The following is a 12,576-nucleotide window of genomic DNA, read 5'->3' as shown; positions in this document are numbered from 1 at the left end:
TAGCCTGGTGGTTAGGAGTGTTGAGCCAGTAACCAAAAGGTTGTTGGATCAAAGCCCCAAGCTGACAAGTTAAAACTCTGTTGTTCTACTCCTGAGCAAGGCAATTAGCCCCCTGTTCCCCGCGCGCCAAAGATGTGGATGTCGATTAAGGCAGCCTTCCACACCTCTCTGATTCAGAGGTTTTGGGTTAAAATGCAGACGACACTTTTCAGTTGAATGCATTCAGTTGTACAACTGACTAGATATCCCCCTTTCTTCCCCCTTCATTTAGCCCACCGCAGTAAAAGGTTAAATTGAAAGTTACAGAGGTATAAATATCATACCATATCAGTAACTTTTTCACTCATCATTATTCACATTTCCTTCATGATTATCCTTAACCGTGGTAGCATTCACATGAATGTAGACGTGTTCAGAAACACATTATATTCTTATTTACAATAAAAGTGACTCCGTAATGACACAGTACATTATTTACCATTCATTCTTATTGGGCATAAAATAATCTGAAACACAAACAAAACAAACAGAAAATGCATCCAACGAGTTTGTTGAATCACAAGCTTGATGTAATCATTGCCAAGAATTTAGGACCAAATACTAAACTTTTGACTACTTTGATACACTGTAAGTGAATTTGTCCACATACTTATGACACCTTTAAATGGGGGGACTAGATACATCAAGGGCATTCAATTCTAAAGGTCAAACAGATAGGTATGAAAATCCCCTCAAATTAAAGGTGACATTCTGTACTGTCGCCTTAAATTAAAACATCTCAAATCCAAAATGATGGAGTATAGAGCCAAAGTGAAAGGTTTTGCTTCACTGTCCATGTAAATAAATGTATGTAGTGGAGCGTATATGTAGATAGTACATTTTATGTTTAGGTTTCAATATATCACAAACTGTTTCTGCATATTGGTTAGTGATTTGGAAACTTTAAAACTGTACATCTGTCTATTTATCAAAAGTTACTGACAGGAAGCAGTGACAGCATAATTTTGAACTTATGTTTTCAATAGTATTCAACTTAATCAGGTTAAAAACTGCTGAATGAGTCCAAAAATGTGCTGAGATTAATGACTTTTGATGATATACCAGACATTGTCTAAACATGTTTGCCATGTCTACGCTGGCATTGCAGCTGTAACTATTTTTTAGCTCATTTTGGTCCAGTCTTGTCAAATTGGAGTCAGAATTGAGAGTGTTGACTCCGACGACTCCGATACTATAGCTACAAACACAAAACAGGTTAGCGACAGTTGCTATCCACCGGAGCGTTGCGATTGGTTTTCCAAAATGTTTGGGGCGGGACTTAGCGAAGGGTCAATTGTGCAATGGAATGTGTATGGGGTGGCTGTGGATGGGTAGTGGAAGTGAGCGTTTGTGTGTTTTTTGTTTTTGCTTGTCTGTATAAAATGAGTGTGTATGTGTTGCGGTACAACATACCTTGTGCTTTGGCGCGATGTAGCACGGAGTACACTTCATTCCCAAACGTGGTGTTGCACTCGTAGGCCACTGCATTGGCGCTAAGGCCCACTGTCTTAGCGTTAGCCTTCACTCCGCAGTGGTACGCTGTAGCTGTGCTAGCGCTGTCTGCTACCTGCTTATCAACGCTGTACGTCTGTATGGCACAAAACAAACACATACACACTCAAATTATGGGGCATAGCGATACATAAGTACTGGAACAACCTTTCCCCAACACCTAGGAACCTCGCCAAGAGGCTTAGAGCTCTTTGCGTAACAGCTAAGCTGCAATAGCTACTAAAGTCCAAAGTCCGAAGTCTCTTCTTGACTCTTAAACACTAGTTTATAAGATAACGTACAACTTTGCAGTCTATCTTGGGTTGGAATCTTAGGGAAACATAAAAAAAAAAAAAAAGGAGGGGTCATTGAGTCCCTGTAAATTACATTATTTTCTTTGCCATTCAGTGCACCTTATCTGATGAATGTGAGAGAAGCTGGAAAGGACATCGAAGAGACCGGAAATTCTTATCAAAATGTGTAGAATTCAATGGAGAATGAAAAGATTTTGGAATTATGTTTGGCTAACTTCTATCTGACCATAGACCTAAATTCTGTGTTTCCTGCTTTCACCACAATGGTTGCATTTAAATTTAAATTGTCAAATTCAACTTAAGCTGTGTAACATTTTCTTACAACAACACCAAGAGGACTGTACTGAGCTGTAGTAGGGTGAAATACGACAAGATACAACATGTCAAGAGAACAGAGCATGCAAAACATCTTCCTGAAATGAAACCAAGGACTGAGTGAATTGAATGGATGCATAGTGAGAGGTTTAGGGTGAAATAGTGCAGGGTTCCATCCGACCTTAGAGAGCGCAAGGTAAGGGAAGGTATCCATGGCGAGCACTGTCTCCTCCCCCGACCTTCCGTCCATCTGGCCCCTCAGGATGCGAGCCGCGGACACAGTGGACACACCCATCCCTGAGTGACAAATGAGATGACAATGATGTTATCCTCCCTCATTAATGTGCTCTAAGACCAAACACAACGTATTTCCTAATGTTTTTAATTGAGAAGCCTCTTATATTGATACAATTCTATTTATACTGAACAAAAATATAGACGCAACATACAACAATTTAAAATATCTGAATTACAGTTCATATAAATAAATAAATGAGGCCCTAATTCATGGATTTCACAAGACATAAATACATAAATGAGGCCCTAATTCATGGATTTCACATGACTGGGCAGGGGCGCAGCCATGTGTTGGCCTGGGAGGGCATAGGCCCACCCACTTGGAAGCCAGACCGACCCACTGGGGATCCAGTCCCAGCCAATCATAATTCGTTTTTCCTTACAAAAGGGCTTTACTAAGAACCTTGGCGTGACCTCGGACAACACCCTGTCTTTCTCTGAAAACATCAAAACAGTGACTCGCTCCTGCAGGTTCATGCTCTACAACATTCGTAGAGTACGACCCAACGTCATACAGGAAACGGATCAGGTCCTAGTTCAGTCACTTGTCATCTCCCATTCTGGACTACTGCAACTCGCTGTTGACTGGGCTCCCTGCGTGTGCCATCAAACCCCTGCGACTTATCCAGAACTTTGCAGCCCGCCTGGTGTTCAACCTTCCCATGTCACCCCGCTTCTCCGCACACTCCACTGGCTTCCAGTCGAAGCTCGCATACACTATAAGACCATGGTACTTGCCTACGGAACAGCAAGAGGAACTGCCCCTCCCTAACTTCAGGCTATGCTCAAACCCAACACCCCAACCCTCCCACACCGTTCTGCCAACCTCTGGTCTCTTGACCCTCCCACTCAGCCCAGTCCAAGCTCTTCTCTGTCCTGTCACCCCAATGGTGGAACCAGCTTCACCCTGAAGCTAGTACAACAGAGTCCCATCTTCTGAAAACATCTGAAACCTCTTCAAAGAGTATCTTAAATACACCCCCCCCCCCCCCCCCCCCCACAGTTTGTAAAATGACACTCACATTACTCTTCATTTCAGACTAGCTCTAACTTTGCTAATGTCTACTTTCTTGAGGAAAAATGTATTTACTGTGACTGTAATGTGCCTGTGATATGTGGATGTCTCACCTAGCTGTTTTAATTAAGATGAATGCACTAACTCTGGATACGAGCGTCTGCTAAATAACTCAAATGGCAATGTAAATGACTCATGAAGGAGAAGAAGGAGAAGAACTTCCTCATAAATATCACAAAATAGACCTTTTCATCTAGAGTAGAAATTCTGTCAGCCAATGACAGAAACACTGAGACCTTGTGTCCCTCTAAGTGTGCATCTCAAAGCCGCTCTACTCTCTTTAAACCACGTTCGTTGGATGCACGCCTGGGCCTCGATAACTACAATTCCAATTATTTATCCAACAGTATTCCTCCAGTTTTACTCCTGTAATTGACAAAGAAATCCCTGTGCTAGATAGTGAAGTGGCTGTGCTCTGCAGTGCCAGATAATGCTGTGCTTTACGTAAACACCATCTGGTTATCGTATGTCTATGGTTCTGCCTCTTTACCGTCCCCCAGGAAGAGGATGATGTTCTTGGCGCGGTGCACTCGGGGGCGGAGTCTCAGCGCGGCTTGGAGTGTCTCCTTGGCCTGAGCATTCCAATAGGCTGGGTCCCTCTCTTTCTCCTGCTCCTCTATATTGGAAAAAAAAACACAAAAGCACGTTACAGTTGAGACAATTGAGTAGACATTTTTCCTAGGGGACTTGGGTTCTGAGGAGGCGTCAAAAATGGACAAAACCAGTTAAGAAACACCTTGATGCCTCTCAGTCTCAGAATAGTGGCAGCAGTCCTGATGGTGTGAGGAAGACTGCACACAAAAACAACGGAAAGACAAACAGTCCATCCATCCCGTTGTGTCATAACAATTTACATAAGCTGGATCTGACACACACACACACACACTTTCTTTCTCTCCACTCACACACCTGACCACAATTACCACAGCTGAGGTTACCTGTGAGACGAACCAAGCCTAAGGTTACATGTGAGATGACTTTAAAAAGTTCACAGCCTCACAGTCTAGGAGCTCAGATGCAATAATTTAATAACCACCGTTTCGACAGGCAAGCTGTCGTCATCAGGGTAAAATACCTGTAAGACAAACCACGGCTGAGGTTAACTGTGAGATGAACCGCGGCTGAGGTTAACTGTGAGACTAACCGCGGCTGAAGTTAGCTGTAAGCCCCATCCATCCGCCCGTCCACCCAGACCCCTGGTAATATGACCGGCAGTGACAATGCCACTGCTGGGTCCTGAATCCTCACCTTCAACTGTGACAGTACTCCCGGTAACGGCAAGCAGGAGAGAGGCCAGGAGGAGAGGGAGCAGCCTGAAGGCCCAGCTCTGTGGTGATGCCTGCATTACTGGCCTGGAGGATGGAAAAGCTGTCCCACCGACCCACACAGCACTCAGGAGGAGAGGAGAGTGTACCTCCTCAGACCTCCAGCCCAGCCTTTTAAAGCTCAGGGTGTGCTGTAAGCAAAGGGCCCTAGCCAGCTCATAGGCTTAGGCAGAGTGAGAGAGAGAGAAAGGGGAAGCAGGGACCACACAAGACCAAACTCCTCCAGTATCGTTCCACACTCAGAGGAGCCCCTCTCTCTTAAAAGGCTTGCCCCCACCCCCCCCTCTCTCTTCTCTCCAGCTCACTCTCTAAAAATGTGTATTATTTAAAATGGAAATGTTTCTTTGATGTGGGAAATGCTCTAATGTGTATTTTTATACGCCAGTTAATTTAACAGAAAGGAAAAATGGCTGCCCAATGTGTGTTGGCATTGACGTACTGTAGTGCAAATCATAAATTACTCTTTTCATTTCTTAAAAATGTGAGAATGTACAATTCCCCATTCTTATTCTTGGGGATGTTTTATTGAGTCATGATCTGTGCTGTGCTTTTCATGTTGGAAAAGGTTCAAATTTCAAATTTTCTTTCCTTTAAAGGGGAAATTCACTCCAAAACAATGTGAAATGTGTTCTTTGCATGTAAAAGACCTTCTACCGTACGGTAAATAATAATCCAGAAATGGTGGCTGTTTTTGATGGGAAGTAATGGGATATAAAGTGGGTTGCATTTTTCTTCCGTGAGGTAGTGGAGACTGCCTGTGGTGTTAATAAAATAAAACATCACACAAAGACAACAGTTAGTGTGTGAAACGAAGTGACGGGAGCCAACATTGTTCCTCCTACAACCACTGACTGACTCCAAGGTTTGGGTCTTGATGTTGAATGTCGAATGTTGATGTGAAAAAAAACAAAGGCTTGTAGAGGGGACTGCATCCTGTTATCCCTGTTGCCATGAGAAACCTCTGCCATGTCATAGTGACTCACACGCAGAGTAGCAGATTGTGGTTAGTCACGTGTACAGTGTGCCTAATCAAGAAGAGGAATCAGAGCAGAGGGGCATCACATGATTTGGGTAACAGCACATATACCACCATGGAAACAGAATAACTAGAATGGGGGAAATGTTTAACCTTTATTTAACTAGGCAAGTCAAAGCTCCATCACAGAACATTGACTTGAATGGGGAGGATGTCTGTTCAAGCAGTGGTGTAAAGTACTTAAGTAGTACTTTAAAGTATTTTTACTTAAGTATTTTTGTGGGGTATCTGTACTTTACTTTACTATTTATATTTTCCCTGCCGTGTGCGACTTTCTTTATTTTGCATAGTTTATAGTTTATGCGCCGTTAGTCAGCACCTCCACACAAACTATTTTTTCTGGGTGTGCGCCAGCTCATGTTTTTTAATCTACTATTTGTATTTTTGACAACTTTCAACTTTTACTTCACTACATTCCTAAAGGAAATAATGTTATTTTTACTCCATACATTTTACGTGACACCCAAAGTACTCGTTACATTTTGAATGCTTAGCAAGACAGTCAAATTGTCCAATTCGCACACTTATCAAGAGAACACGTGGCCATCCCTTCTGCCTCTGATCTGGCGGACTCACTAAACACACATGCATCTTTTGTAAATGATGTCTGAGTGTTAAAAACAAGAAAATGGTGCCGCCTGCTTTGCTTATTAATAGAAGGAATTTAAAATGATTTACACTTTTACTATATTTGAGCAATTACATTTACTCTTGATACTTAAGTATATTTAGAACCAAATACTTTTAGGCTTTTACTCAAGTAGAATTTCAGTGACTTTTACTTTTACTTGAGTAAATTTCTATTAAGGTTTCTATACTTTTACTCAAGTATGACAATTGGGGACTTTTTCCACCACTGTGTTCAAGTCATTCTATTTCTACGTTGCACCAACACCAACCAAAATACCAGAGCAGACACGAGAGCCTCTGAGCTTGTGGAGGCAAGTCTGTCTATTATAATGAGGGATCTGTCTCTCGACTCTAAAAGGAAGGCTGGTTTATTTAGAGAGAGTTGCTGGGTTTCCATCAAGACAAGTGGAAATACCACAAGATCTGCCGGTCTTAACACAGCTTCAACTTCCACCAACAACTCACGTCTGTAAGTTAATTACTTACTTAAAAAAGCGTGTTTTAACAGGCTGAGTTTTTCTCCTAAAGCACAGAAGAGTACGGCAGTCACCAAATTTGACTTCTTCAGCAGATGACTAATGACTTACTGTGATAATTCTATCATGATGAACTTGTCAACATGCTCCAAGACTCTATTACTGTGGAGAGTGACAGAGTGGAATGTCATGGAAACTCACTTTATTATAACCCTAACCCTGTGTACACCATTACACACTAACCCTGTATACACCATTAAACACTAACCCTGTACACACCATTAAACACTAACCCTGTATACACCATTAAACACTAACCCTGTATACACCATTAAACACTAACCCTGTACACACCATTAACAACTAACCTTGTATACACCATTAAACACTAACCCTGTACACACCATTAAACGCTAACCCTGTATACACCATTAGAATGTACCCTGTATACACCATTAAACGCTAACCCTGTATACACCATTAGAATGTACCCTGTATACACCATTAAACACTAACCCTGTATATACCATTAAACGCTAACCCTGTATACACCATTAAACGCTAACCCTGTATACACCACACTAACCCTCTATACACCACACTAACCCTGTACACACCATTAAACGCTAACCATGTATACACCATTAGATTGTACCCTATATGCACCACACTAACCCTGTATACACCATTAAACACTAACCCTGTATACACCATTAAACTCTAACCCTGTACACACCATTAAACACTAACCCTGTATACACCATTAAACTCTAACCCTGTGTACACCATACATACTAACCCTGTATACACCATTAAACACTAACCCTGTATACACCATTAAACACTAACCCTGTATACACCATTAAACACTAACCCTGTAAACACCGTAAACACTAACCCTCTATACACCATTAAACACTAACCCTATACACACCATTAAACACTGACCCTGTGTATACAATTAAACACTAACCCTGTATACACCATTAAACACTCACCCTGTATACACCATAAATACTGACCCTGTATATACCATTAAAGACTAACCCTGTATACACCATTAATATGTACCCTGTATATACCATAAATATGTACCCTGTATACACGATAAACACTAACCCTGTATACACCATTAAACACTAACCATATTTACACCATTAAACACTAACCCTGTATACACCATTAATATGTTCCCTGTATATACCATAAATATGTACCCTGTATGCACCACACTAACCCTGTATACACCATTAGAATGTACCCTGTATACACCACACTAACCCTGTATACAACATTAAACACTAACCATGTACACCATTAAACACTAACCCTGTTAACATCATAAATACTGACCCTGTATACACCATAAATATGTACCCTGTATACAGCATTAAACACTAACCCTGTTAACATCATAAATACTGACCCTGTATATACCACAAATATGTACCCTGTATACACTATAAATATGTACCCTGTATACACCATAAATATGTACCCTGGATACACCATTACACACTAACCCTGTATACACGTGTGAAGTGAGAGAGGAGGGACGGTGAGTGGAAGGAGGGAGAGTGGAGGGAGGGAGAGAGGAGGGACGGAGAGTGGAGGAAGTGAGAGAGGAGGGACGGTGAGTGGAGGGAGGGAGAGAGGAGGGAGTGAGAGAGGAGGGACGGTGAGTGGAGGGAGGGAGTGGAGGGAGTGAGAGAGGAGGGACGGTGAGTGGAGGGAGTGAGAGTGGAGGGAGTGAGAGTGGAGGGAGTGAGAGTAGAGGGAGTGAGAGTGGAGGGAGTGAGAGAGGAGGGAGGGTGAGTGGAGGAAGGGTGAGTGGAGGGAGGGTGAGTGGAGGGAGGGTGAGTGGAGGGAGTGAGAGTGGAGGGAGGGTGAGAGGAGGGAGGGTGAGAGGAGGGAGGGTGAGTGGAGGGAGTGAGAGAGGAGGGACGGTGAGTGGAGGGAGGGTGAGTGGAGGGAGTAATTGAGAGAGGAGGGACGGTGAGTGGAGGGAGGGAGAGTGGAGGGAGTGAGAGAGGAGGGACGATGAGTGGAGGGAGTGAGAGAGGAGGGAGTGAGAGAGGAGGGACGGGGAGTGGAGGGAGTGAGAGAGGAGGGACGGGGAGTGGAGGGAGTGAGAGAGGAGGGAGGGAGAGTGGAGGAAGTGAGAGAGGAGGGACGGTGAGTGGAGGGAGGGAGAGAGGAGGGACCAGTGAGTGGAGGGAGTGAGAGAGGAGGGGCGGTGAGTGGAGGGAGGGAGAGTGGAGGGAGTGAGAGAGGAGGGACGGTGAGTGGAGGGAGGGAGTGGAGGGAGTGAGAGAGGAGGGACGGTGAGTGGAGGGAGTGAGAGTGGAGGGAGTGAGAGAGGAGGGACGGTGAGTGGAGGGAGGGTGAGTGGAGGGAGTGATTGAGAGAGGAGGGACGGTGAGTGGAGGGAGGGAGAGAGGAGGGACGATGAGTGGAGGGAGTGAGAGAGGAGGGAGTGAGAGAGGAGGGACGATGAGTGGAGGGAGTGAGAGAGGAGGGACGGGGAGTGGAGGGAGTGAGAGAGGAGGGAGGGAGAGTGGAGGGACGGTGAGTGGAGGGAGCTGTGCCTCACAATTAATACAACACATGATCAGTGTAATCAAATACCTATATTATTTTCAATTTAAGCCTAGCCAGAATGCAGTAATAATGTAATGGGCCTATAGCTTACTGCACAAACGTCATTTGCTACAGAACTGTTTTTAATTGGTTAATGTTGCAAGTCATTTTGAAAAAAATCTGAGCGGCCTGCATTTTTACTCAGAAAATGATCTTGACTCAAAAAAAGGTTGGTGACTACTGTTCTACAGTATTTATAATCTCATTAGAATTTCACGTGTTACCACTCTGCTATTCATGTTTACTCCTCATTATGGATGTGTGCCCATTAAATTGTCAACCAAGATACAACACCTGAATCTACATCTGCAGAGCAGCAGCATCCACAGAAAATACCAGCAGGTACAGCGCCACAAGCCTCATCTTGCCCCGTGTGCCCTAGGACAGTACAGCATCTTGGTCCGTACAGTATCTTGGTCCGTACAGTATCTTGGTCTGTACAGTATCTTCGTCCTCAGAATCTCTGACGTTGAGTCTTTCTATTTAAGTCTTGTATCCCTCTCTATGTTACCATTAACACCAGATCTGCAATCTGCCTCTTAAAAGGCCTTCCACAACAATGGCTGGCAAAGTTTCTCACCTCTGGGAATTACAGAAGTCATAAATTATGGACGTAAACACTAGCTAGCTTCCATCCCCCTACTTCCACAGCGTAGCTCCTCATTTTATTGTGTTAAAGAGGAGGGGGAAGGAGAAATCAAAGTAAAAACACCACTCACCTTTTGATTTTGACCATTTACAAACGTTCACGTCAGAAATATCCCTGTGCTTTGAAAGCTAGATGGCCCATTCCTGTTCTCTCTCTCCACCACAGTAGCACACTTGAAGTCCGATTTTGTTCTTTATCTTTGTGAACACAAGCCTGTTAGGTTATGTTCCGTCACTTTCTCAGGTTGTGGGGCTTTGTAGCTATATGTAGGTTTCTTCTCTGAATTTATTTGTGAGGAACCGAAGAGGGACTGAGGGTTCATGAGGAGGAGAGAAAGAAATAGGCACAGGCACACATACTGTACACACACACACACACACACACACACACACACACACACACACACACACACACACACACACACACACACACACACACACACACACACACACACACACACACACACACACACACACACACATACTGTACACACACACACACACACACACACACACACACTTAGAAACAGTCACAAAGAGACACAACCACAGCTGGCAAAGGAGTTACATGTAAACATACTGATATAATAGATATACTGATATAATAGATATACTGATATAATAGATATACTGATATAATAGATATACTGATATAATAGGTATATAGATATACTGATATAATAGGTACTGATATAATAGATATACTGATATAATAGATAAACTGATATAATAGATATACTGATATAAACTGATATATAGATATACTGATATAATAGATAAACTGATATAATAGATATACTGATATAATAGATATATAGATATACTGATATACTGATATAATAGATATACTGATATAATAGATATATAGATATACTGACATAATATATACTGATATAATAGATATACTGATATAATAGATACTGATATAATAGATATACTGATATAATAGATAAACTGATATAATAGATATACTGATATAATAGATATATAGATATACTGATATACTGATATAATAGATATACTGATATAATAGATATATAGATATACTGACATAATATATACTGATATAATAGATATACTGATATAATAGATATACTGATATAATAGATATATAGATATACTGATATAATAGATATACTGATATAATAGATATACTGATATAATAGATATACTGATATAATAGATATACTGATATAATAGATATATGATATAATATATATTGATATAACAGATAAACTGATATAATAGATATACTGATATAATAGATACACAGATATAATAGATACTGATATAATAGATATATAGACATAATATATACTGATATAATAGATATACTGATATAATAGATATACTGATATAATAGATATATAGATATACTGATATAATAGATATACTGATATAATAGATATACAGTACTGATATAATAGATATACTGATATAATAGATATACTGATATAATAGACACTGATATAATAGATATATAGATATACTGATATAATAGGTACTGATATATAGATATACTGATATAATAGGTACTGATATAATAGATATATAGATATACTGATATAATAGATACTGATATAATAGATATAATATATATATAGATATACTGATATAATAGGTACTGATATATTAGGTACTGATATAATAGATATATAGATATACTGATATCATAGATATACTGATATAATAGATATACTGATATAATAGATATACTGATATAATATATACTGATATAATGTCTATAGTGATATAATAGATATACTTACATAATAGATATTGATATAATAGATGTTAATATAATAGATACACTGACATAATAGATACTGATATAATAGGTACTGATATAATAGGTACTGATATAATAGATATATAGATATACTGATATAATAGATACTGATATAATAGATATATAGATATATTGATATAATATATATATAGATATACTGATATAATAGGTACTGATATAATAGGTACTGATATAATAGATATATAGATATACTGATATAATAGATATACTGATATAATAGATATACTGATATAATAGATATACTGATATAATATATACTGATATAATGTCTATAGTGATATAATAGATATACTTACATAATAGATATTGATATAATAGATGTTAATATAATAGATACACTGACATAATAGATACTGATATAATAGGTACTGATATAATAGGTACTGATATATAGATATATAGATATACTAGATATACTGATATAATAGATATACTGATATAATAGATATACTGATATAATAGATATACTGATATAATAGA

The 12,576-nt window shown here is 40.3% G+C and overlaps 1 protein-coding gene across 1 annotated transcript in view; it reads right to left on the bottom strand.

The window, feature by feature from the left end:
* The window catches only part of alpi.1 (alkaline phosphatase, intestinal, tandem duplicate 1), a 30,193-nt gene extending 25,233 nt beyond the window's left edge, over window positions 1–4,960 (bottom strand). Inside the window, exons 1-4 of the mRNA XM_071342379.1 lie at window positions 4,780–4,960; window positions 4,022–4,147; window positions 2,341–2,456; window positions 1,453–1,627 (exon numbers count right to left, since the gene is read on the bottom strand). Coding sequence (XP_071198480.1) covers window positions 1,453–1,627; window positions 2,341–2,456; window positions 4,022–4,147; window positions 4,780–4,876 — 514 coding nt within the window. The 5' untranslated portion in view covers window positions 4,877–4,960. The remainder of the gene's footprint in view (window positions 1–1,452; window positions 1,628–2,340; window positions 2,457–4,021; window positions 4,148–4,779) is intronic.
* Window positions 4,961–12,576: the final 7,616 nt, after the last annotated feature.

This window comes from Salvelinus alpinus, chromosome 15, assembly GCF_045679555.1.
Source record: "Salvelinus alpinus chromosome 15, SLU_Salpinus.1, whole genome shotgun sequence".
NCBI lineage: Eukaryota > Metazoa > Chordata > Actinopteri > Salmoniformes > Salmonidae > Salvelinus > Salvelinus alpinus.
Note: the sequence above shows the minus strand (reverse complement) of the source record. Positions and strands in the feature narration are given on the sequence as shown.